The sequence below is a fragment of the Urocitellus parryii genome, chromosome 4 (assembly GCF_045843805.1).
Source record: "Urocitellus parryii isolate mUroPar1 chromosome 4, mUroPar1.hap1, whole genome shotgun sequence".
NCBI lineage: Eukaryota > Metazoa > Chordata > Mammalia > Rodentia > Sciuridae > Urocitellus > Urocitellus parryii.
In genome coordinates this window covers 68,279,481-68,307,447 of record NC_135534.1, presented here as the reverse complement: position 1 = coordinate 68,307,447, position 27,967 = coordinate 68,279,481, and the positions used below count along the sequence as shown (strand labels likewise).

Here is a 27,967-nt window from a genome sequence, read left to right as displayed (position 1 = left end):
CTGAGAGTAAAGGCTGAAGGTCTGTCCATTCCCCTGGCCTCGGGGATCCCAAGGAAACTGAGAACAGTAACTGCCCCTGGACAAATCCTGTCTAGCACAAACTGACTTTTGTTTCTATAAATTTTAACAGTTTCTGTAGGATGGGGTATAATCAATTTAGCTGCTTATCCCTAGTTTGATCAAACTGCATAAAATTCAAATTATTTGCTTATTTCTTATGAGGTCGGGCGGTCGAATTCAGCCATTCTGGGAACCAGTGAAGGTTCCTGGGCTAGACTGGCAGTAAAATAGGGAGGGAGCAGGAAAAGGCACCTCAGGGTAGGGTAGGCGTGGCGCACAGTTTGAACTAAAGCGACCCTCAAGGTTCAAACATCTCAGCATCTTTCCTTAATTCTGAGAAAGGCACTGAAGCAGCTCCAGGTTTTCTCTCTAGCTGAGGCTCGTCCCGCCTCTTCCTTTTAACCTCCTTCTTTTCCTTTCTTCCCCCGGAAGCTCCGCCTCCTCCATGCAGAGCTCTCCTTTTAATTCCTCCTTCGGTAGAGTCAAAGGAGCTAGCTTGATCTGCAAGCAGAGCCGGGCGGCAGCGGAGCGGCAAGAAGCGTCCTCTTTCCTGAAACCCCGCGGCCTTGTGGGATCGCGGCGGGTTCCTTCCGGGAGAAGGGTTTCCGCCTAACTTTATCCCGCCTCCGTCGTTGTGTACGGAGGCCGAAAGGGCTCGGGGGAAGCCATGGCGGCGCACCTTAAAAAGCGGGTTTATGAGGAGTTCACTAAAGTGGTTCAGGTAAGTTCCTGCAGAGAAGGTCCCGGGACCGGTCCTGGGTGGTAAAGTTTATCTGGTCCCTAGGGGCCGCCCGAGCAGGCGCCACGGCCTGTATTAGGTGCCGACACTCTGACATATGTACTCGGAGACTGCAAGTTAGTGGGCGTGTTAGATTATAGCCGCTATGAATATGTGTGGTCTGACCTTTAAAAATTATTAGAAGAAACAAATAGCGCTTTACAATTTACAGAGTTTTTTTTTTAATCCTTTATCTCATTTTGTTCTTTCGCAAAACCATGTTCGATCGACTTACGGTTGCATCCTTGTTTTACGGACACTGACATTGAGGCTTCCGGCGATATACTAGATCTCTGCCAGGTAGTGGCAGAGCTTCTCCCAACTCGGTCCCCCAAACTCCCAGAGACAAGTTGGGCCATATGCAGATTATTCGAGAATTAGGAGAGGGGTCAAGTGGAATGCCTCGAGGTCCAGTCAAAGCACTCGAAGGCAAGGTTGCTTGGGGTAGAGCTCTTCAGTGGTGAACAGCGCACCTAAAAAGGAGGGAAATATTTTCCTCTCTCGAAATTGTAGTATTATTTAAAGACAGGTGGGCCAAGCCCCTGTCAGGTGCTTGCTGTGTTTCTAAAGAGGCTGATTCCAAATCATTTGGTGTTTTGCTTCCCAGGCTTTATTTGCCTTACTGGGGATTGAACTCAGGAGTGCTCTACTACTGAACCACATCCACAGCCCTTTATTTTTACTTTTTTTTTTAAAGTTGTAGATGGACATAATGCCTTTATTTTATCTATTTATTTTTATTTACCTATTTTATGTGGTCTTGCGCCACATAAACTCAGTGCCTCAGGCATGTGAGGCAAGCGCCCTACTATTGAGCAACAGTCCCACACAGCGCCCTACAATAAACTCTTTTTTTTTTTTTTTTTTTTTTTGGTATTGAACCTAGGGGCACTTAATCACTGAGACACATCCCCAGCCCCACTCCCCCCCCCCCCGCATTTTTTTTAAGAGACAGGGTCTCACTGAGTTGCTTAGGGCCTCACTAAGTTGCTGAGGCTGGCTTTGAACTCGCGATTTAACTGTCCCACCTTCCCGAGCCGCTGAAATTACCTGCTTGACGAGTAAACTCTTGTTGAATAAACAAATGATTGACATGTTTTACAGGTGCGGGTGGCATGCGCCTTAATCCCAGAAACTCTGGAAGCTGGGGTAGGAGGATCTCAAGTTCCAGACCAGCTTTGGCAACTTAGTGAGACCCTGTTTCAAAAAAGATTAGGGATGGGCTGGGGTTGTGTCTCAGCGCCTCTCACATGTGAGACCTGGGTTCCATCCTCAGCACCACATAAAAGTAAATAAACGAAATAAAGACATTGTGTCCATGTGTAACTTAAAAAAAAAAAAAAAAAGATTAGGGATGTACCTCAGTGGTAAAGCACCCCTGATTCAGTCTTCAGCAAAACACACACAAACAATAAAAAAATTTCAAACAAACAAGCGTTTATGAATGAGTAATTACTTTGTACCAGGCATGATAAAAAGTGTTGGGCCACAAAATCTAACACATATCTGTGTTCTTGCCTTTTAGGAGAGCCAGAACAGTGTATCTAGGATTATAATACAGATAATTGCATTTACAAATCAAGTCTTCAAGTCTTCTATACTCATTAGGAACTCCTCTTTTTTCAAAAACCAAATTCCCAAGCCCTTTGTGGTCTCACAGTTTTTATTTACAGCTTAATTGTCATTTCCTGTATTTTTTGGGCACGGCTTTGTAGTATGGATACATAGTCTTGTAGAGAAGTTAGTTTGCTTAGTTGGGTTTTTCTTGTAATATTTTGGGATTTACCTTGATACTTCCCCTCCTACTGGAGATTGAACCCAGGGTCACTCTACTGCTGAACTATATTCCCAGTCCTTTTTAAAAATTTAAAATTTTAGCCAGGGGCAGTGGTGCACACATGTAATCCCAGCAGCTCTGGAGGCTAAGGCAGGAGGACTGCAAGTTCAAAGCCAGCCTCAGCAAAAGTGAGGTGCTAAGCAACTCAGTGAGACCTGTCTCTGAAAAAAAGTACAAAATAGGGCTGGGGATGTGGCTCAGTGGTCCCTGGTACCAAAAAAAAAAAAAAAAAAAAAAAGGAAAAATTTAAATTTTTAGACAGGGTCTCAACTAAATTGCCCATGCTGGCTTTAAACTTGTGATAGTCCTGTCTTAGCTTCCTAGGTAGCTGAGATTACAGACATGTGTCACCATGTCTGGCTTCAGTTTTAGTTTTATTTCCTCTTTTTTCCCCTAAAAACAGAAAAATATTTTATTAAATGTAGCCATCATTTAATTTCAGTTGTTATCTGTACCTCAGCTAGTCTCCCTACCCTACCTTTTTTTTCAAACACATCCAGATCATTATATCATTTCATCTGTAACTAATTTAGTATGTATCTCTGAAAGTTAAGAATTTATGAAAATAACCCAATACCATTTTTATATCTAAAGAAATTGACCTTTTGGCGTGGAGAACTGGATATTGAACCCAGGGGACTTAACCACTGAGCCACATCCCCAGCCCTTTTTGTATTTTATTTAGAGATAGGGTCTCCATAAGTTGTTTAGGGTCTAGCTAAGTTGCAAAAGCTGGCTTTGACCTCATGATCCTTCTACCTCAGCCTTCCGTGCTGCACCACCATGCCCTAGCAAAATTGACATTTTAATTGTCATTAATTATCAGTATATACATTTCCCTGATTGTCTTACAGTTTTTCCAAGTTTGAATCAGGCTACAAAAGCCCACATATTGCAGTTGGTTGATGTGGTTTTTAGTTTTATTAATCTGTGGCTTTAATGTCCACTTCTAGTTTTTTCTCATAATTTTATTTTTGTTGTGGTTGAAGAAACTATTTCTTTGCCCTCTAAGTTTCCTACATTTTGCTGATTTCATATTTGTGGTGTTGTTTAACATGTTCCTCGGTTCCCTGTTTTTTTAAAAATTTAATCTTGGAAGTTAGCTTGAAGTCAGGTCTGTTTTGGAGATTTTTTTTAATATTTATTTTTTAGTTTTAGGTGGACACAATATCTTTATTTTATTTTTATGTGGTGCTGAGAATCGAACCCAGTGCCTCATGCATGCTAGGCAAACATGCTACCACTTGAGTCACATCCCCAGCCCCTGTTTTGGAGATTTTTGTTTTCTTCTCCTTCTCCTTCTCCTCCTCCTCCTCCTCCTCCTCCTTCTCCTTCTTCTCTTCACGACTATTTCATCTTTGTTTGTTTCTCTTTGTGTGTGATATCATCAGCCATTAATGATCATTGCTTAGTAGATTCAAGCATTCATTTAGGGTTGCCAAAGTGATTATACAGTATTATATCAATCTTTCTTTATTAGAGTAATCTTGTTAAAAAAAACTGGTTGGGGCTGGAGTCGGGTCAGTAGTAGAGTGCTCGCCTAGCATGCACAAGGCACTGGGTTTGATCCTTAGCAAAAATAAAGATATTGTGTCCACCTAAAACTAAAAAAATAAATATTAAAAAAATGGAACCAACAAATTAGTTACCCTAGGCATAAATGTTGTAGGAAAGTTAGCATGAAAACCTTTTTTTTTCCATTTATTTACCAGTTCTGAAGATGCTAAGTTGGTTCCCTAGGATGTTCCAAAAATCACAGTGACTTTCTTAATATCAATATGAACTCATGAATTAAAATGTACTTGATGTGTTTGAATCCTACAGTTATTCTCTTTGTCAGTGGTCAAATTGTCCTATTCAGTTCTAGTTTTCTAAGAAGGGAAGCTGAGCTTGCTGAGCATTAGCAAATTCTCAATATTTTTTTAGAATTGATATTCTCTCCTTCCTTCCTTCCTTCCTTCCTTCCTTCCTTCCTTCTTCTTCCTTCTCTTTCTCCTTCCTCCTTCTCCTTCTTCTTCTAACTCCTCCTCCTTTTTCTTCCTCCTCCTTTTTCTTCCTCCTCCTCCTTAATCTCATTGTGGTCCCCAGGATGATCTCAAACTCCTAGGCTCAAACTGTCCTATGTCAGCCTTCCAAGTACTGGGACTATAGATGTGTGTACCACCACAGCTGGCTCTTGATACATCTTATTTAATAAGGAATGGATTAGGAAGAAGAAGAATGGAGTATATCATTTATGTTGCCTCTTAACTCTAAAGCTACCATAGTCCATGGAGATAGGTTAGAACAGAATATTAGTATACCCATTTTCTAGAGAAAGAAACTGAGACATAGAGAAATTCAGTAACTTGCCCAAAGTTGTAGAGGTCGTTGAAAGCAAAATTATGACTCAGCCATGTCACCAATTCAGTGTCTTTTTCCAGTTTACATACTGTTTTTTGTAAGACTAGGTCTATTAACTAAATATAGTATTTACTATAAGGGAAAATTATTTCCATCAAATTAGGCAAAGTTTAATTTGCAGACTTTGTGTTTTCAATTAGGTTTTAATGTCTTATGTTCTCTACTCTCTTCTAGCAACAACAGGAGGAAATTGCTACTAAGAAACTTCGACTGACAAAACCAAGTAAATCTGCAGCACTTCATATAGATTTGTGTAAAGCTACTTCCCCAGCAGATGCTTTGCAGTACCTACTCCAGTTTGCCAGAAAGCCTGTGGAGGCAGAAAGTGTAGAGGGAGTGGTCAGAATTCTTCTGGAACATTATTACAAGGTAAGAAGATTTTGAGGCGGCCTGGGTTCGATCCTCAGCACCACATACCAACAAAGATGTTGTGTCCGCCGAGAACTAAAAAATAAATATTAAAAATTCTCTCTCTCTCTCTCTCTCCTCTCTCACTCTCTCTTTAAAAAAAAAAAAAAAAAAAAGAAGATTTTGAGGACCCGATGGGATTATGTGTAAGAATGGTATTATATCTGCAGAATGTGTTACTATTGTAAATAAATAAGAAGGTGTTCATGTGGCAAGCTTTTATTATCTTCCATTTGTAGGCACTGTGGATACAAAGATAATAAAAGATGCAAATCCTATCCTTGGAAGCTTACAGTATACCCCATGGAGAAAATACTGTTTGCTTAGTATATACAAAGAGCAGTGGGAACACAAAGGAAGAGTTAACATCAATTATGACCCCTCTGTAACCAGATTCATTTCTGGAATGAAATGTTCTCCTCTTCTGCTATTCCTGTCCTAATTTAAGGCCCTCATATCTAATTGCAATATATCTCTCTCTCTCAGCAAAGTAGCCTTTATTCTTTATTTCTCTTTTTGTGCTGTGCTGGAATTAGAACCGAAGACCTTGCACATGCTAAACCACATGCTCTATCACTGAGCTATATCCCATCTTTCCCCTAACCTCTCTTAAAATGTGGCGGGGTGGGGTGGGGTAGTACTGGGGATTAAAGCAGAGGTGCTTTACCACTGAGGGACATCCCTAGCCCTATTTTAGTTTTTATTCTGAGACAGAGTCTTGCTAAGTTGCTGAGGCTGGTGTTGAACTTGAGATCCTTTTGCCTCAGCCACCTGAGTCTCTGGGATTACAGTTGTGCACCACCACACCCATATTTCCATATAGTTGGCAACACTTGTTTTTGTTGTTTTGATGGTAGCATCCTAATGGTTGTGAGGTGGTATCTCTTTGTTGTTTTGGTTTGTATTCCCCTAATGAGTATTAATGTTGAACATCTTTTCGTCTACTTTTTAGCTATTTATATATCTTCTTTAGAGAAATGCCTAGTTCTTTGCCCATTTTTCTGAAAGCTTGTTTGTTTTTTCTTTTGAGTTTTAGGAGTTTAATATATTTTATTAATTAATCTCATCAAGAATCTAACCAGAAAAAAGAATAAACCCAACATTAGCTGAAGGAAATAATATTAGGGTACTACTATCTGACTGCCTAATGTGTGCTCATTTTTATGCTTGTCATTTCCCCTCAGTAGCCCTCTGAGATTATTAGCCCCATTTCACAGGTAAGGTTTTGAGAGGTTGATTACCTCTTTACGACATATATATATATATATATATATATATATATATATATATATATATAGATGTTGAACAATGAACTGAGTGTCACACCTAAGTCTGGCTGATTGCAAAGCCCTTTCTGTTTTTGTTGTATTTTATACTTTAAGATTAAGTTCCCACAAGAATTATGTTCCTAAGTTTGTGTACAGTAGGATAGCATGCCAGGATTTTAATTCTGCTGTCTACGTGTCTATTGTCCCTTCTTTCACTTGAGGTCTTTTTGTTGTACCTGCTTTCTCCTGAGAAACAATAGGTGGGAGGTTAAGAGTTGGTCTTATTTGCAAGACCTTCATCCTTTGAGCATACATTTAAATAATTTTTGTCTTTAGTATAGAAATATTACCTAATCTCAGCACTGACATTTCACATATATTTTTGAACAGTTTTTAATTGGTGATTATTATGCTATTTATGCACTTAATTATAATTTTGAACAAAGGGACATGTTCCTTTTAGTCTTGGGAAGAGATTTCTCACCACAGGAATCTTGGTGCTTCTTAGAGATCATCTCTCATTATCAAAATTAAAATGGCCAGTCTGCTTATATCTCAGTCTACCTTGGGGCTTAGGGAGGTGACCTATACTCAGCCAGTTACACTTGCCTGCCCCAGTCTTCTAATTAGGATCTTATGATCTGAATGAAAAAGTAGGTAGAAGCTGGGTGTGGTGGCATACACCTGTAATTCCAGTGATTCAGGAGACTGAGGCAGGAGGATTGTAAATTCAAAGCCAACCTCAGCAACTTGATGATATTCTGTCTCAAAAAGGCAGGGAAGTGGGTGAGGTAGTGCTGCCTATAATCTCAGCAGCTCAGGAGGCTGTAGGAAGATTGCAAGTTCAAAGCCAGTCTCAGCAAAATCGAAGCACCAGATAGACCCTGTCTCTAAATAAAAAACAAAATTGGCCTGGGGATATGGCTCAGTGGTTGAGTGTCCCTGAGTTTAATCCCCAGTACTCCCCTGAAAAAAAGGGAGTGGTAAAGGTGCTGAGGGATGTAGTTCAGTGGTAAAGTGCCCCTGATTTAAGTACCCCAGTGCTGGGAAGAAAAAAAAAATAGAAAAAAGAAAAGAAAAAATAGATACATTAAAAGATTCTCCAGAGACTTCCAGAACCCTGGTACTTGCAACAATATTGGGTGCTTAGGCCTGACATTGGTGGTACAAGTGGCTATGACTTAAGTCTGACATGACTACACGGTGGAGTTAAGGTACCAACTGCACATTTTTAGTAAGAAGGTAATGATATCAGGAAGGCATTAAATAGAAGTTTCCATTCATTTTGCAGTATTTGGGTGTAACAAATGGAAGAGGGGAAAACTGATTGAAAAAAACTCTCTCCTGAAGTGTATCAGGTTAATTTTTCAGAAATGAAGCCTTAGAATACTTGGATCTCTGAATCTCTTTTGGCATATTATGTTCCCATATTCTGTTCCTGTTTGTTGGTTAGCTAAGAGTAAAGCATCAAGATGACAGTTGTTTCTTTTATTCAAGGAAAATGATCCATCTGTGAGACTGAAAATTGCATCATTGTTGGGTTTATTATCAAAGACTGCAGGATTTTCGCCAGATTGCATTATAGATGATGCCATTAACATACTACAGAATGAAAGTAAGTTAAAATTTAAAAACTGTATAAGGAGCTGGGGGTATAGCTTAATGGTAGAGTATTGGCATAGCAAAGGCCTGGGTTTGATCCCCAGCAACACACACACACACACACACACACACACACACACACACACAAAATAAAACAAAAACTATATAGCCAGAACAGAAATGTTTAGTTTTTTTTTTTTTTCCTGTTGGTACTAGGATTGAACTAAGGGGTGCTTTACCTCTGAGTTATACCCCCAACCCTTTTCATTTCATTTTATTTTTTAAATTTTTATGGGATACTGGGGATTAAACTAAGGGGCACTCAACCACTGAGTCATATTCTCAGTCCTATTTTGTATTTTATTTAGAGACAGCATCTCACTGAATTGCTGAAACTGGCTTTCAACTCATGATCCTCCCATTTCGGCCTCTGGAGCTGCTGGATTTACAGGCGTGCACCACTGTGCCTGGCTTCTTTTCATTTTATTTTTATCTTTTTTTTTTTTTTTTAGAGAGAGAGAGAGAGAGAGAGAATTTTTTAATATTTATTTTTTAGTTTTCTGCAGACATAACATCTTTATTTATATGTGGTGCTGAGGATCGAACCCGGGCTGCACGCATGCCAGGCAAGTGCGCTACTGCTTGAGCCACATCTCCAGCCCATTTTTATCTATTTTTTGAGACAGGGTGTTGTTAAGTTATACTGGGCCTCACTTAGTTGCTGAGGCTGGCCTGGAACTTGTGATCCTTTTGCCTCAGCCTCCTGAGTCACTAGGATTGCAGGCATGCACCACTACACCTGGCCCTTTTGAATAAAATTTAATTTTTTTGGTACTGAGGATTGAATCCAGAGGCACTTAACCACTGATCCACATCCCAAGCTTTCTTTTTCTTTTCTTTTTTCTTTTTTTTAAAGAGAGAGTGAGAGAGGAGAGAGAGAGAGAGAATTTTTAATATTTATTTTTTAGTTCTAGGCAGACACAACATCTTTGTTGGTATGTGGTGCTGAGGATCGAACCCGGGCTGCATGCATGCCAGGAGAGCGCGCTACCGCTTGAGCCACATCCCCAGCCCCCCAGCTTTCTTTTTATATTTTATTTAGAGATAGAGTCTTCTAGTTGCTTAGAGCCTTGCTAAGTTGTGGAGCCTGGCTTTGAACTTATGATCCTGTTGCCTCCGCCTCCCAGGCTCTGCTGGGATTACCGGTGTGCACTACTGCGCCCAGTTTGTATAAAATTTAAGAATAAATGTTTATGTTGGTTGTTTTTCAAAAGGAATATGAGGATGATTTAATAAAACCATGTACATATATTTACCTGAGAATTAAATACAGTCTTGTCTCCCTTTTTCTCTCTTTTTTTTTTTTTTTTTAAACCATAATAGGAATTAAACCCAGAGTCCTTCACAACTAAGCACATTTCCAGCTCTTTTTACTTTTATTTTGAGACAGATTCTTGCTAAGTTGCTGAGACTGGCCTTGTGCTTGTGATCCTCATTCCTCAGTCTCCTAAAGCTCTGGGATTACAGGCATAGTTTTATTGCTTTTTATTTTTATTTTTTTGGTACCAAGGAGTGAGCCCAAGGGCGCTTAACAACTGTGTCACACCCCCATCGCTGTTTGTATTTTATTTAGAGACAGGGTCTCACTGAGTTGTTTAGCACCTTGCTAAATTGCTGAGGCTGGCTTTGAACTCGAAATTCTCCTGCCTCAGCCTGGGATTACAGGCGGGCACTACACCTTGCCTGGCCAAAGAATAGTTGTATTTCCTTTCTTTTTTTTTTTTTAATATATATATTTTTTGGTTGTAGATGGACACAATATCTTTTTTTTTTTTTTTTTAAGAGAGAAAGAGAGAGAGAGAGAGAGAGAGAGAGAGAGAGAGAGAGAGAGAGGAAGAGAGGATTTTTTAATATTTATTTTTTAGTTCTCGGTGGACACAACATCTTTGTTGGTATGTGGTGCTGAGGATCGAACCCGGGCCGCACGCATGCCAGGCGAGCGCACTACCACTTGAGCCACATCCCCAGCCCCTGGACACAATATCTTTATTTTTTTATTTATTTATGTGGTGCTGAGGATCGAACCCAGGACCTCATGCATGTGAGGCCAGCACTCTGCCACTGAGCTACAATCCCAGCCTCAGTTTTATTTCTTTTAGGGTATAAATATTTGAATCCTAAAGAGATTCTGAAAATATAAGAGATTAATTTAGACTATCTAGATTCATTTATTATACAACTGTTTAATGATAATAAAGATCTTAACACTTATTGCACAACTGTTTAATGGTAATAAAGATAAGTCATTGGTCAAAGCTGAGAATTTTATAAGAAAAAATTTCAAACTAAAATTTTACTTGTATTGAATTTTGATTTATGTGACTGTACTTAGTGAATGTACAATTTTGTATTTTATTATATAGAGTTTTTTCCATGTTTCTATATACCATCATAATATTTGTGGTGTTGATAATATATTAAACACCATGTGTATAATTTTTTTGGTTGTTATTAGCTAGTTGCAAAAAAAATAGAGTCAATTTCTGTTGTTTCTTAGGATAAATTTTTTTCTTTTTTTTATATTTATCTTTTAGCTGGTGGTAGACACAATTTTTTAGGTGGTGGACACAATTCCATTATTTCATTTTTATGTGGTGCTGAGGATCAAACCCAGTGCCTCACACATGCTAGGTGAGCACTCTACCACTGAGCCACAACCCCATCCCTCTTAGGATAAATTTCTAAGAAGGAAATTATTGAACAAGAGAGTTCAAACATACTAATATTAATGACCCTTGCTATATTTTACCGTATTGCTTTTTAAATGAATTAATTCAGTTTATGCTTCAACTTACAACTGAATGGTCTTGTTTCCTAGGGGCACATTTTTTAAAAGCATGGAAACAATTACATTGACTCAAAAGAGAAGTATCTTTTCTCTTTTTCCCATAAATATTTCCTCTAATACCTGCATGGGAGATGACAGTTCAAGGGTTAGTAGGTGCTTGCTGTGGGTGGGATTGAGGATCAAGTCAGGTGTAGGGGAAAACATTCTAGGTAGAAAAGTTAACCAAGCAACTTCATGGTACAGGTCATGGAAGAACTCCATATTTTAAGAGTGAGTATTCCATAGAGTTTTTGAGCTATGATGACCTTATAGAAATCATCTTGTCTAATTCCTGTGGATGACTGAAACTACGTCCATAGAGGTGGAAATGAGTTGGTTTATTTAGCTGAGTAGTAGTAGAACTGAAAACTTGATACAGTGATTTTTCATATACACCAGGCTTTAACTAAAATGCTTTACCTCCAAAATAGAAGCATAAGAGAGAGACAGTTTTTTGTTTGTTTGTTTATTTTTTATTTTATTTTATTTATTTATTTTTTGTGGTTGTGGCACTGGGGAATGAATTCAGGGTAGTCTGCCATTGAGCTACATCCCCAATCCCTTTTTAAATCTTATTTTGAGACACTCTCACTAACCAAGATTAGCTTTGAATTTGTAATCCTCTGCACACTGTGCTCAGCACAGAGAGAGAGAAAAAATATTTTGAAGAAAACCTCATTCTAATCTTTAAAAGAAAGGGACTTAGATTATGTGATATTCATGGCAAATGGCTATTTTATTTTTTGCTAAGCTTTCTAATTCTGTTTCATAATTGTCTCTAAGAGACTTGATGTAGGTCTTTTCTGGGTTTCAAGTTCCTGGCATATTGAGATGCATAGAAGATAGAGCCCAGGGACCATAGAGATGATCTAGTTAAAGCTTTTTATTTTGTAGATGAGAAAAGTGAAAAACAGATAAAGTGACTGCTAAAATCATAGATTTAGGATTGAGTTTCCTGATTATTCAGTCTAGTATGTACTTTTAATTCCAAGAATGTAATGCACATTGTTTTGTTTGTTTGCTTTTGTTTTTGGAGTAGTGCTGGGATTGAACCAGGGTTTTGTGCATGCTAGGCAAGCACTCTACCACTTAGCTATACCCCCAGCCCATGATGCACATTGTGGACCAAAGGTTTTTCTATTTCATTTTAGTACATATATGAGGCCTTTGACTTCTTGGCAAACACTAGAGTAGGTACTTTGAAAGTATTGTATATATCTACCTTTCTGTTGCCTATTAAAACCACACAAAGTTATGTTTTAGAGGAAGTATAATTAGTATTGTGGGAGCAGAGCAGAGGGTGAGATCAATGCTAACTGATATGATTCTAGAAAGGCTGAGAGACGAGGTGGGTTTAAAAGTCAGATGGGAAAGTTATGACAAGGAAAGACAACATTATGACACTACTAGGCAGAGAGTTGGGAAAATACAAGAGATATTTAAATAACTAAATAAGTTTTTGTTTTGTTTTGTTTTTTGGGTACTGGGGATTAAACCCAGGGGTTATTTACTTTTTATTTATTTATTTTTACTTTTTAGTTGTTGATAGACCTTTATTTTATTTATTTGTATGTGGTGCTGAGAATCAAACCCAGTGCCTCTCACATGCTAGGCAAGCACTCTTACACTGAGCTGCAACCCCAGCCTGGTTCTTTACTTTTTTATTTTGAAACAGGGTCTTGCTAAGTTGCTTAGGGCCTTACAAAGTTGCTGAGCCTGGCTTCAAATATTGGATCCTCTTGCCTCAGCCTCCCAAGTTGCTGGGATTACAGGCATGTGTCACGGGGTCTGGCTAAGAACTGAATAGTTTTATATAAGATCACCAGAGAATGAATGGTAAACTGTTTTGAAGCCAAAAGGTGGTCTTGAGTGCTGAGGAATTTGAATGTTATTTTGTAGGCAGTGGAACCATGTAAAGTTTTTTGAGCAACGGCATAAAATTATCAAGTCTAATTTTAGAAAGAATTTGGCAATTCTGAGCAATTAGGTTTGGTGATATTGAGGTATCATTTATTGTCCATGTGGATATGGACAATTTATGCAGATCAGAAATTCAGGAGAGAGACTAAAGATTTAAATTAGATTTCTGATTTGTCCGAGGTAAGTCAGAGGCTTCAAAAGCTTTAACTAGCTTTTCTCCCCTACCCCGCTTTTTTTCCATGCTAGGAATTGAACTCAGGCCTTGTGTATGCTAGGCAAGCACTCTACTACTGAGTTAGACCTTCAGTTCCCTTTGCTAACATTTCATGGAAGTTAATTCTGAAGAAATAAATTAAAAGGTGGTGTTAGAGATTTCTTCATTTCCTATCTTTTTCTTTGTGCCTTCTTTTATATTGAGGGCTTTTTTGTTTGTTTGTTTTTAGTATTTTTTGGTTGGTTGGTTGGTACTGGGGATTGAACCCAGGAGATTGTTCCACTGAGCTGTGTCCCCACACCTCCCCTTTTTCATTTTGAGACAGAGTCTTGCTATAGAGGTTGGTCTTGTACTTGTGATTCTTGTGCCTCAGCCTCCCAGTTGCTGGGACTATAGGTGTACACCACTGCATGATGCTGTCCTTCCTCCCTCCCTTCTTCCCTCCCTCCCTCAGAGGGAATTGTGGGTTTTCTTTCCTTCCTTCCTTCCTTCCTTCCTTCCTTCCTTCCTTCCTTCCTTCCTTCCTTCCTTCCTTCCCTCCCTCCCTCCCTCCCTGGGATTGAACTCAGGCACTCAACCACTGAGCCACATCCCCAGCCCTATTTTATATTTTATTTAGAGATAGGGTCTCATTGAGGTGCTTAATACCTTACTGTTGCTGAGGCTGACTTTGAATTCAGGCAGGACCCTCCTGCCTCAGCCTCCTGAGCCACTGGGACTCCAGGGGTGTGCCACTGCACCCTGTGGTTTTTCTTGGTTATCTTTGATGTTGCTTTTAAATTTAAGATGAGGCATGAAAACCTGATGGGTAGGGGCTGGGATTGTGGCTTAGTGGTGGAGTGCTTGCCTTGCATGCATGAGGCACTGGTTCGATCCTCAGCGCCACATAAATATAAAGTAAAGATATTGTGTCCACCTAAAAAACTAAAAAATAATAAATATTAAAAATAAAGAAAACCTGATGGGTAGTCTTATATACAAGAATAAGACTTTTCAACTGTAACTTCTACTATAGGATCTTTCTGCATGTCTTTGGAGGACTGTTAAGTGTTAGTTTTTTGTTGGTGTTTTTTTCCTGGGTCTGTGAGTTTTTGCAATTAGATGTTTGTGAATCTCCTAGGAAGAAGCCTGTGTTCTTGGAGCCAAAGCAGTTGAAGGGAGGTTTGGGGGAAGGTGGGAGGGAGCATTTTATGATTTGGTATGTCTACTCTCTCTTAATCTTCTATTCTTCCCTCTGTCTCTTCCTTGTCCTCAGAAGGTATTCCCCCAAGTTGCATTCTTTCTGGTTCATTTTCTGTACAGAATAAATGTTTCAGGGGTTGGGGATGTGGCTCAAGCGGTAGCGAGCTCGCCTGGCATGTGTGCGGCCCAGGTTCGATCCTCAGCACCACATACCAACAAAGATGTTGTGTCCGCCGAAAACTAAAAATAAATAAATAAATAAATAAATAAATAAATATAAAAAAAAAAAAAAAAGAATAAATGTTTCAGTCATCACTTCTGTGTAAGACAGGTAAGGACCAGGGATTGAACTGTTTCCTACAGAGATGTCAGGCAAATCCCTTCCTCATCCTATCGTTTTTTGTTTATTTTTTTTTGGTACTGGTTTAACCCAGGGATGATTTACCACTGAGCTATATTCCCAGACCTTTTTGTTTTTTTTTATTTTGAGACAGAGTCTTGCTAAGTTGTTTAGGGCTTGTTAAGTTGCTGAGATTGGCTGCGAACTTGCAATCCTCCTTCCTCAGCCTCCAAATTGCTGGAATTACAGGTGTGTACCACCACACCTTTTTTTAAATGAGCCTTTTTGGGGTGATATAACTAGAATTTATTTGCTTTGTAGTGATACCTATCTCAGATATTTACTATTAGTTTTCTATTTCTATTAGTTTTCAATTTCTCCTTCTGAAAATTTTGTGGACTTTCCTCACCTGTTTACCTTTTTTCTTCTGTTTTCATTAGTCTTTCAGGTTTCTCCCCTTTTACTTTCTTTTCTCTTATGTTAGTAATAATATGTTACTCTTATGTTAGTTTTAGGAAAGAGTAGAGATAAACAGATGTATTCAATGTACTATTACTGGAATTTTTACTAAGAAGTGATTTAATCAGTGTGTCCCAAGACTTAATAATTTATATATCATGCATGCCATTGTGGACAATATTTGCTTCATGAAATCTATATTATGATTTTACATTTTTGTTAAATGAATTAATTGTTTCACAAACTAAATTTAAAGAGAATTTTGACACTAGTAACATAAAACAGTGGCATATGTCAATTGTAACTGCAATTTTTCTGTAAACTAAATTATTTACATAAAATAATTATTTATATAAAACTGATCACCTGACTGCTACCTAAAATCCTCTTATAAATCATAAGACCCATATTTTGGAACATGAAAGAACAATTAGACAAAGAAGATAATCTGCATAATAAACTTGGATTTGGCTCTTTGTTTATTTATTTTTGGGTATTAAACCCAGGCCTTGTCCATGCTAGGCAACCTCTCTACCACTGAGCTACACCCTAGTGCTTTTTGCTCTATTTACTCATTTATTTTTGCAGTACTGGGGATAGAACCCACTGTGCCACTGAGCTGCATACCCAACATTTTTTTTTTTAAATTCAAAAAAAATTTTTGAGGGAAAGTCTCATGTAAGTTGGCTAAGCTGGTCTTAAACTTTTAATCCACCTCCCTTAGCCTCCCAAATAGCTGGAATTATATGTGTGGATCCCCTCACCCAGCTAAATCTGAATTCTTTAACAAAGTAAATTAGTTTCTGTTTGATCTCCTTTTGAGATTCTGAAATCCAACTTTTCTTCTTCTTTTCTAGAGTCTCATCAAGTCCTAGCTCAACTCCTGGACACTTTGCTTGCAATTGGCACTAAATTGCCAGAGAATCAAGCTATTCAGACACGATTAGTTGATGTGGCCTGCAAGGTAAGAGTATATTGGTTTTTTCTCTTCAACATTTTTGCATTATATGGTCAGGTGGTTGGAGCTGAAAAGTGTGCTTTTATCCATCTTCTAAACCTGTAACTGAGGGTTGCCAAGGTCTCTTAATGGTTTTAAGAGCCGTCTATTTTTGTCCTTGGTATTGAGTTAGGAAAAAAGCGAAGTAACTTATTATAAAATGAGCTGCTTCCTCCTGCCCAAAGAAATGAAAATAATTTCAGAATATAGCTACTATGTATATTGTGTTTATAATTCACTTTTCTTATTATGGTGCTTTGTATTCAATTTTTCATTTGGCTCTCATGATCCTTAAGTTAACTTCTTGAGATCCCTGTTTTACAGAGGTAGAAACTGAGACTTTTAAAGGATCTAACTTTTCCAAGTTTTTACTAGTAGGAATTTGTAAACCAGCCATGTAGACTCTGGTTTCTCTGACTCCAAAGTTCACATTCTTTTTATTATGTCTATTGTTTCAATGAATAGGACAACTAGACAAAAGCAACTGTTTGGGGAAAAAAATTTTTTTTTGGTATTGGGGATTGACTTCAGCAGGACTCTCCCACTAGGCAACATCCCCAGCCCTTTTTATTTTATTTATTTTGAGACAAGGTCTAACTAAGTTGACAGTAATGGCCTTCAACTTGTGATTCTCCTTCCTTAACCTTCTGAAATATTGGGATTATAGGCGTGTACTATCATGACCAGCTCATAGTATGTCATTTTTTTTTTAAATCTTTTTTTGGGCAGTGCTGTGGATTGAATCCAAGGTATTACATATGCTAAAATCACTCCAACACCCATTTTTATCTTCTTTTTTTTTAACCAGACATTATTTCTTTTATTTTCTATAAAGATCTTTTTCATTTTTATCTTTTATGTCATATTTTTACTATGCCTTTTTAATGTTTAGTACAGAAATATTATCATTGTGTTACAGTTGCCTTCAATATTTTTTGTAGTACTAGGAATTGAACTACATCTCCCATCCTTGTTATTTTTCTTTTTGAGACAAGAGTCTTGCTGAATTGCCCATGCAGGATTAGAACTTGAGATTCCTTCTGTTCAGCCTCCTGAGTCACTGAGATTATGGGTGTGTACCACTGCACCTGTCTTTATATGGTCAGGTGGTTGGAGCTGTACAGTATTCAATACAGTAAAATGCTATAAACATTTGTAGCCTAGAAGTAATAGGTTTTATATTCCCTTATCCAAGGTGAATAGTAGGCTATACTATCTAGGTTTGTGTAAGTAAACTATGATGTTTGCACAGTGTTGAAATTGCCTAACCATGTATTTCTCAGATTTCCATCCTTAAGCGACACATGACTTTATTTAGTAATAAATTTAGGAAATCTAAACTGGGTACTATATCACATGCCTGTAATCCCAGCCACACAGGAAACTGAGAAAGGAGGATTGCAAGTTCAAGGTCAGCCTTAGCAATCTAGCAGGACCCTGTCCCAAAAAAACAGTAAAAGGCACTAGGGATGTAGGTTAATACCTGAGGCCTTGGGTTCGATCTACAGTACTGCAATTAAAAAATAAAAAGTAGTTGGGCGCGGTGGCGCATGCCTGTAATCCTAGCGGCTTGGGAGGCTAAGGCAAGAAGATCACAAGTTCAAAACCAGCCTCAGCAAAAGTGAGGCGTTAAGAACTCAGGGAGACCCTGTCTCTAAATAAAATACAAAATAGGGCTGGGGATGTGGCTCAGTGGTCATGTGCCCCTGAGTTCAATCCCTGGTACCCCAAAATTAAATAAAAATTAAAACAAATAAAGAATAAAAAGTATAAAACTTGCTGGGCACATTGGTGTATGCCTGTAATCCCAGTGGCTCAGGAGGCTGAGGCAGGAGGATTGTGAGTTCAGAGCTAACCTCAGCAATAGCGAGGCACCATCTCTAAATAAAATATAGAAAAGGGCTGGGGATTTGGCTCTGTGGTTGAGTGCCCCCTGAATTCAATTCCCAATAACCCACCTCTACAAAAAAAAAAAAAAAAGTTATAAAACTTATATTCTGCAAGCTATATGGAGCTTTCTTTTTCTTTTTCTTTCTTTCTTTTTTTATTCCTTTTTTTTTTTTTCATACCAGGGATTGAATTCAGGAGCATTCCACCACTGAGCCACATCCCTATCCCTATTTTGTATATTATTTAGAGACAGGGTCTCACTGAGTTGCTTAGTGCCTTGGTAAGTTGCTGAGGCTGGCTTTGAACTCACGATCCTCCTGTCTTAGTGTTCCAGGCTGCTGGGATTACAGGTGTGAGCAACTGTGCCTGGCTGCTGCTGCTGCTGCTGCTGCTGCTGCTGCTGCTGCTTCTGCTGCTGCTTCTGCTGCTGCTGCTGCTGCTGCTGCTGCTGCTTCTTCTTCTTCTTCTTCTTCTTCTTCTTCTTCGGTGTGAGCAACTGTGCCTGGCGGCGGCGGCGGCTGCTGCTACTGCTGCTGCTGCTGCTTCTTCTTCTTCTTCTTCTTCTTCGTCTTTTCTTTTTCTTTTTTTTTAATATTTCTAGTTATAGATGACCTTTATTTTATTTATTTATTTTTATGTGGTGCTGAGGATTGAATCCACTACCTCACACATGCCAGGCAAGCACTCTACCACTGAGCCACAACCCCAGCCCTGAAGCTTTCTTTAAAGGAATCTAAAAATAACTGAAAAAGAAGAAAAAAATAAGATAATTTATGTTTGCCAATTTCAAAACTTAACTACAGAGCACCAGTAATCAAGACAGTGTAGTATCTGCCTAAAATTCAGTGGAATAGAATCGATAGTGAAGAACTAAACCCATGTATATTTGGTCAATTCATTTTCAACAAGGGTACCAGTAATATTTAATGGAGAAAGAAGAGTCTTTTGCACACATTTTGTGAGGTCAGCTAGCTATTCATATGCAAATGAATGAAGTTGGTAACTATTCTACCACCATATATAAAAATTAACTCAATATGAATCAAAGACCTAAATAAAACAAAATTATAAACCATTTGGGAACAAAATATATCAGGAAATTTTCAGGACCTTGGATTTGGAATGGATTGTTAGATATGACAAAAACACAAGTAAGAATAGGAAACAAAATAAATTGAATTTTAGTGTTTAAACTTGTGCTGAAGGGCACAATTAAGAAAGTGAAAGGACAGTCCACCAAATGTTAAAAAATATTTGTAACTCATATATATTTATATCTAAAACAAGGCACTAAACTCTTACAACTCAATAATAAAAATATAAATAACCCAATTAAAATGTGGACAGAATATCTAAATAGGTATTTCTCCAAGGAAGATGTAAAAATGATGTATAAGCCTGTAAAGATGCTCAAAACTGGGGCTGGGGTTGTAGCTCAGTGGTAGAGTGCTTGCCTGGCTCGTGTGGGGTTCTGGGTTTGATCCTCAGCACCACATAAAAATAAATAAATAAAATAAAGGTATTGTGTCCAACTACAACTAAAAAATATTAAGAAAAAATTTAAGAAAGGTGCTCAAAACTGTCAGTCATTAGGTACTTACCAGTAAACTGTAACATGTTTACACGAAACTTGATGTGTGAATAGCATTATTCATAATAATCAAAAATTAAACAACTGGGGCTGGAATCATGGCACAGTGGTAGAGTGCTTGCCTAACATGTGTGAGGCACTGGGTTCGATTCTGAGCACCGCATATAAATAAATGAATAAAAAAAGGTCCATTAACAACTAACAAATTCAAAAAAATGATCATCAAGTGATAAACTGATAAAAATAAAATACAGTAGAATATTATTTGGCCATTTAAAATATCCAAAACATGGTACAACTTGATTATATGATTCTGTTTACACTGAATTTCAACAGTAGGTAAATAAAATATGTTAGTGGTTGCTTTGGGCTCTAATGGATAGAAAGATAGGAGGTTGATAGCAGAATGGTTCAATTGATGTCTTTTTTTAAAAAATAATTTTATTTGTTTATTTTTTTAGTTGTAGATGGACACGATACTTTTATTTATTTTTATGTGGTGCTGAGGATGGAACCCAGTGCTCCACACATGAGCTTTTTCAGTGCTCCACACATGAGCTCTACCACTGAGCCACGACCTAGAGTGTCTTTTTATTAAGGGGTTGTCTCTTTGAAATGTTGGAAATGTTTGAAAAGTGACTATGGTGATGGTCATGTACATTTGTGAATATACTAAAAACCCATTTAATTACATATCTTTATTTTATGAATTGCATTGTATGTAATTTATATGTTGATAAAGTTATTAAAAAGTTTACCATGGTAGATCAGATGTAGTGGCAAATGCCTGTAATTCCAACTACTTAGGAGGCTGAGGATGGCAGGTTTGAGACCAGCCTGGACAACTTAGCCACACCCTGTGTCAAAAATAAGAGGTGAGGGGATGGGGGTATGACTCAGTAGTAGAGCACTTGCCTACCATGCACAAAGCCAGTGTATGTCCAATTCCCAGTATCACAAGGGGAAAAAAGTACAAAGCTGGAGGCATCACATTCCCCTGATTTCAGTCTATTTAATAAAGCAATTGTAATCAACATGGCAGGGTTGGGGCCATAGCCCAGTGGCAGTGTGCTTGTCTAGCATATGCAAGGTCCTGATTTTGCTCTCCAGTACCAGAAAACAAAACAAAAACAACCCCAACATGGAACTGGCATTAAAATGAATACATTAACCAATGGAATAGAATAGAAAGCCTAAAAATAAACCCTCACATTTATGATCAATTGATTTCCAACACATTGTATGCCACACAGTGGGGAAAGGACAGTGTGTGTATTCATTAATGATTGCTGGGGATATTGGTTAGATTGCCACAAATATCAACTCAAATGGATTAAAGACTTAAAACATAAGATCTGAGACTTTAAGACTATTGGAAGAAAACAGAGGGAAGAGCTCCTTGATATTAGTCTGGACAATTATTATTTTGATATCTGAAGGCACAAGTAATAACAAAAATGCACAAATGTGGTTATATCAAACTAAAAAAGCTTCTGCACAACAAACGAAATAGACAACATATATAGAGAAACATATTTGCAAACCATACAACTGATAAAAGATTTAATCTCCAAAATATGTGAGGAACTCAACTCAATAATAAAAAACAAATATAACCCAGTTAAGATATGGGCAAAGGACCTGAACAGAACTTCTCAAAAGGGGACCTACTAGTGGCCAACATGTTCATGAAAAAAATGTTCCTCACCATTAATTATCAGGGAAATGCAAATTAAAACCATAATGAGATATTACTTCACATCTGTTAGAATGGCTTTCATCAAAGAAGATAAAAAATAATGTTTGTAAAGATGGAGAGAAAAGAGAACCCTTGTACACTGTTGGAGGGAACATACAGTCTTTGAGTATTGCACATAATTCAGTTTTGTTCAGGAAATCATTCTTTTCTTGTGTAGTATCTCATAACGGAAATTGGGAGTGTCTTCTGCTTTCTTTGTGAAGATTTTTCTGAGAGAACAAAGATCTATCTTTCTTCATAAGACTTCCTTTTAGCTTAATTGTCTCCATTTCTCCTTTTCTCCCAGTCTCTATTTCTTTTCTGTTCCTTTAATAATATAGCAAAAGTACCTTAAACTCCTGAGACTGCAGCTTGGTAGAATCATACCACCTCCCCTGATTCTTGTGGTAACTGAATGGAGGGCCACTCTACCGTTGAGCTGCACCCCTAGTCTATTTTCCCCCACATTTTTTATTGGTGGATTGTAATTGTACATAATGATGGGATTTATTGTTATGTATTCGTATATGCACACACTTTAACAATATAATTTGGTTGATATCAGTCCCCACCATTTCCCCCTCACCCCTCCCCCTCACCATTTTTCATTTTTCTTTTTTGAGGTACTGGGGATTAAACCCAGGGGTGCTTTACCACTGAGTTATATCCCTAGTCCTTTTTATTTTGTTTTGAGACAGGATCTGACTAAGTGGCCCATGCTGGCATTGAACTTGTGATCCTCCTGCTTTAGCCTGTTGCTGGGATCACAGGCACGTGCACCACTGTGGTTGGCTAATAAACCATTTTTAAAATTCTACCCAATTTATTATATGTGGTTTGTTAGGTTATCCATTAGAATAATTTGCATACAGAGTATACTGAATTGTTATTTGTGCTTAAAAATGTCGAAACTAAATAAATCAGTTATTTTTGTCATGATACCATTCTCTTCTTTATATACTTAACCATTGATTTTTTTTTCTGTAGAAAAGTTTTAACTGTGTATTTTATTTCTTTTTGACAAAATTTGGCTTTACTACTGGAAATGGTTTGCTTACTCACCCCATTAATATGAAAAATTATAGCACTTCAGTAGCTCAGTAAAGTGTAAACACGGAAATGGCATCTGCAGACACTTGGAAGTTCTTAATGATGGTGGCTGTGATGTAAGAAATGACCTGTAGAGGAAGGATACAATAAGATTGTAATTGTTGCCATGAGGGTATGATTTAGACTCTCTTTTGGGATAAGATTTAGTGTTTGGTAATAGGTTGATTATGCGTCATTGTTGCCTGGTTACCTTAGTAGAGCTAGAAGGTTTTAATTTGTTTGAATATCAAATATAGAATTTGTAACAGTGGTAGCAACCTTCAGGAGCAGATGATTCAGTCAGCCTTTTAGTTTTGAGAAATGATACTTCTATACTAAATGTAAACAAGCAATTAAAAAAAAAAGACAGCTGTTGCTAGAAAGTTCATATGTGTGTGTGTCCCAGGGGCTGGGGGTTGTAGCTCAGCAGTAGGGCGCTTGCCTCATATTTGCAAGGCACTGAGTTTGATCCTCAGCACCACATAAAAATAAAGATTTTTAAAAAAAGGAAAGAAAGCATGTAAATCTTAAAAAAAAAACACCCTAATTTATTAACAGTGACAAAGACATTCATTGTCCACGTGATATCTGGAAGTTTTCATTCATTTTTCAGTTTTAGTATCTTATTTTGATGGATTATTTTGAGCCCTTACTGTATGTAAGTCTTTTGGGGGACATAATGGTGTATGTTTCACATTTTTGTAGTTTGAATAATTCTGAGGCAAAGAATTAACTGAGCTAAAGTGCTTGATTGTGCCATTTTTATAATAAATTACCACTCTGAGAACCCCTTCTTTTACATAGGAGCTTTCCCATAAGATTTTCCTTGTTCCCTTCCCCTGTGTGCCCACCCCACCTTCACATAGGATATGGCTTCTACTGAAAGTGTAGGTGTCCCCACTTAATTCATGAATATTCCACTGAAGCATCTCTGATATGAATATTAATAAGTGCTTACTGCCTCTAATGATTGTCCTGCTGTTAGACAGCTGTTGCTGAAAGTTCGTGTGTGTGTGTGTGTGTGTGTGTCCCAGATCTGCAGATTTATTCATGTAGTTGGTCCCCTTTTTTTGCTTTCATTTTCATTTTCTTTTCTTTGCTATTATCTACTTATCTTTCTTATAATTGTTTTCCTGCCCATCTTAAGTAGGTTTAAAAAAATTTTTTTAAGTGCATTCGAAGATTCCAAGTGCCAGGTTCAATTTAGATGCTTGCTCTTACTGAATGTCTACTATGTCCCAGATGCTATTAGCTAATTTTACATAAAACAATTATTAAGTGAATTAATTTAGTCCATTTGCTATAAAATTTTGTAGTACGGAATATTATTCCTATTTTTACAAATTAAGCTTAAGGGGCTTGGTTAAGATCACATAGGTCCTAAGTAGCAGGGCCAGTAATCAAACCTAGATCTGTCTGATTCCAGTATATGCTCATTCTACTGTGTCACTTTGCCTCTTAGCTGAAATGTGGAATAATTTATGAAATCACTTTCTCTGCAAAGCTTCCTATATTCTTCCTGAAGGTATGTGTGGGTGAAGTTCTACCATGGCTGCCCCTTTCCTTTTATTGTTTTAAATTACACTTTTTCTTATGGGCACTGCAATGCTTTTGTAATGTTTATGCAACTATGCTTTTTAAATTCTTTATTGCTTGTTTATAAAATTTAATTTTTTATTTTTTAAAAAAATCTCAAATTTGTATCAAAATTACTATTTCTGTGAATTTTTTGTTTGAAAGTAAGTTGTCAACTCGGGGCCCCATTATTCTTGAATGCTTTAGTACATGTTTCCTATAAACAAAGACAGATTTTTACCCTACCTCAATGCAACCATCAAAATCAGGACATTAATAATGACACATTACCGCTGTCTAATCCTCAGACCCTATTCAGATGTCACCATTTGTTCCTTCATAATGTTCTATAGAAAATGATCCAATTAATAATTACATGTTGTATTTTAGTTGTCATATCTCATTAGTTTCCTTTGATTTGGAATAATGCCTGAGTCTTTCCTTGGTTTTGTGACCTTGACACTTTGAAAATTATGGGACAGTTATTTTGTGGAGCCACCTTGAATTTGTTTGTCTAATCTTTTCTCATGATTAGATTTAAATTTTCCATATTAGGCAAAATATCACAGATATGAGGTAGTTATCATTTTATTCTATTAGGTGGTATATCAATGGACCTTTTTTTTTTTTTTTGTATGTGGTGCTGAGAATTGAACCCAGTGCCTCACAAATGCTAGGCAAACACTCTATCACTGAGCTACCACCCCAGCCCATGATAATGTTTTTATTTGATTGTTGGTTAATGTGGTATTTGTCAGGCTTCTTCACTGTAAATTACTTTTTCCCTTTGAAATTAATAAATATTTTGTGGGGAGGTACTTTTAAACTGTATAAATATTTTATCATTGAACTTTCAATTTATGTTAGTTATGGACTTTGGTTTTCTTATTCAATGGTTTGTCACCTATTACTGTCTTTGATCTTGGTTTTTAAATTTCTTAATTTGGCTAGTTGGGTGCCTCTTCAAGCTGTGTATGTGTCCTTTTGACTCTTCTCTCTTTTTTGAATATTTTTTTTCTTTCTGTTACAATAAGATTTCTAGACTCATCTCTTCTGTTTTTAAATTTATTCTTTTTAGTTATATATGATAGTAGACTTAAACATGAAGTATGACTTATTCTAATTAGGATTGTCTTTTGTTTTTCTCCCTGTGGTGCTGGGAATATACTGGGTAATATTTTACCACTAAATTACATCCCCAGCCCTTTTAGGGTAATTTTTTGTTTTCTCTGCTCTACCTCACTTTTCATCTAGAAGACTTGATTCCTTTTAGTGGAGAATCACACTTAGAAACCAAGAGCTGGATGCTTGGTGTGCTCATTGCTATTGGGGTATTGCTTTTGTGTACTTTCAGTGTATAGAGTTAGAGGATACATATTTATGTTACATATATATTATTATATCTACTTATTTCTGTGTTTCTATATAATAACAATTGTCAGTTATAATTTCTACTTGTAACTCAAACCTAACTCCACAGTTTGTGATTTTTTTTTTCTTTCTCTAAATTTGTATCTTCCTTCCCAGATACTATTATTCTTTTTTTAAATATATATTTTTCAGTTGTAGTTGGACACATTTATTTATTTATTTATTTATTTATTTTTTGTTTATTTATTTTTGTGTGATGCTGAGGATCAAACTCAGGGCCTCACACTTGCTAGGCGGGTGCTCTACCTTTGAGCTACAACCCCAACCCCTAGATAGTATTATTCTTGATATGTTTACCTGTTTGATACGTCTTCCTGTTTATTCAGAATTGTGTATTTGTTTATGGGGGTGTATTACTTGCAAAAGGTGTTGGCAGCCCAGAAAGGTAATCATAAGAATTACTTATTGAGTAGTATCACTGAATTTATCTGGTACTATTAGAAACCTGAGGAACTTTTCATGGGTAGAGAATATTTGTATTGTAAGTAAGAGTATAATAGATATAAAGAAAACAGGTATTGCAGAACTTTTTAAGTACTTGGGTTTCAAATGCTCACCTTTGAACATAGTGAGCAAAGTTTCCAAAATCATGAAATTGTTTATTTATTAGCTGGTTGCAGTGGCATGTGTCTGTAATCCCAGTGACTCAGGGGGCTGAGGCAGGAGAATCTCAAGTATGAGGTCAGCCTCAGCAACTTGGTGAGACCCTGTCTCTAAATAAAATACAAAATAGGGCTAGGGATGTGGCTCAGTGATCGAATGCCCCTGAGTTCAATCCCCAGTACCACACTACCCCCAGAAGAAAAAGTACTGAGATAAAGCTCAGTGGTAAAACACCCCTGGATCAGTCTCCAATAACTGGAAAAAAGGAAGGAAGGAAGGAAGGGAGGGAGGGAGGGAGGAAGGAAGGGAAGGAAGGAAGAGAGGGAGGAAGGAAGGGAAGGAAGGAAGGAAGGAAGGAAGGAAGGAAGGAAGGAAGGAAGGAAATAATGCAGCTGTATGAGAAGTGAGAATTGGATTGAGTGAGTATAAGGAAATTTTGATTCCTGAATTAGCTCTTCCAGTAAGTAGCCCATGTATTTATGCATTATTAGGCATTATCACTTAACCCTATCATTCTTTGTTTCTTTTTCTGCAGTTCTGGGGATCAAATCCATGGTCTTGTGCGTGCTAGGCGAGGACTCTACCACTGAGCTAGTCCCCTAACCCTACCCCTAACTCCATCATTCTTTTTTTTTTTTTTTTTAATCTTTATTTTGTTTATTTATTTTTATGTGGTGCTGAGGATTGAACCCAGTGCCTCACATGTGTGAGACAAGCGCTCTGCCACTGAGCCACAACCCCAGCCACCTAACTCTGTCATTCTTTACCTGAGAAATTGTGGTTATGGAATTAAGGAGAGGGATAGGTGATTACTCAGAGTACTTCTAGAGACTGTATGTTCCATTACTAGGAAGGGAGGGTGACGGATGGTAGGGCAAGAAGAAAGATAGAGAAATTAATTATATTTATATTTATTAATTATATTTCAAATTAGTGATTTTATTTGTGGATAGTTCTTTGTGAAAGGAACTATCTAAAAATACTTGTTTTTGCAGCTGTACATGTAGCTATCACCTTGCAAAACTATATATGCTTTATATATGACTTTCTACTTTCCTTATTTTAGGTTATAGTAACAATAGCTAATAGTCATATCATGGTTTATAATAAAGTTTTTCACATTTATGTTCCTTATTTGAGCCTCTTAATAAACGTGTATATTAAGTAAGGCAAATGAGAGAATAGTAAGATTCTGAGAGGTTCAGTGACTTGACTAAATATTATATAGTTAGTGAGTCATAGCTGCAACTTGAATCCAGGCCTTTTTTTTTTTTTTTTTTTTAACAACAACAACAAAAAAACCTTAATATTATGGAAAATTTCAATTTATTATTCTTTCAAGTTTTGAATATAAATTCCACAATTTGCAATATTTTTCATCTCTTCTCCCCTTTCACTTTTTGTTGTTGTCAGAGTGATTTAAAGTAAATCCCTAACATCATCATGTTATTTAAATGGCAAATACTTAATTGTGTGTCTCTAATGGTAGTATTTTTTTAATTATTATAATTATTAACAGTAACTCCTTAATATCATCTCATACCAATTTATATTAAAATTTTAAAATTTCATTAAATATGCCCTTGTTATGGTTGGTTTGATTTAGATTAGGATCCAAAAAGATCCACATATTGGTTTTAGACAGTCTCTTAAATTTCTTTTAATTTATAATAGTACTTCTTTTTTTTGTTTTTG

General features: G+C 37.1%; 1 protein-coding gene across 2 annotated transcripts in view; it reads left to right on the top strand.

Moving 5' to 3' along the window:
* Positions 1-531: 531 nt before the first annotated feature.
* The window catches only part of Ints4 (integrator complex subunit 4), a 112,229-nt gene continuing 84,793 nt past the window's right edge, over positions 532-27,967 (top strand). For both annotated transcript variants that reach the window (XM_026387280.2, XM_026387279.2), the window contains exons 1-4: positions 532-781; positions 5,253-5,447; positions 8,252-8,369; positions 16,216-16,322. In XM_026387280.2, the coding sequence (XP_026243065.1) occupies positions 728-781; positions 5,253-5,447; positions 8,252-8,369; positions 16,216-16,322 (474 nt within the window). In that variant the 5' untranslated portion in view covers positions 532-727. The remainder of the gene's footprint in view (positions 782-5,252; positions 5,448-8,251; positions 8,370-16,215; positions 16,323-27,967) is intronic.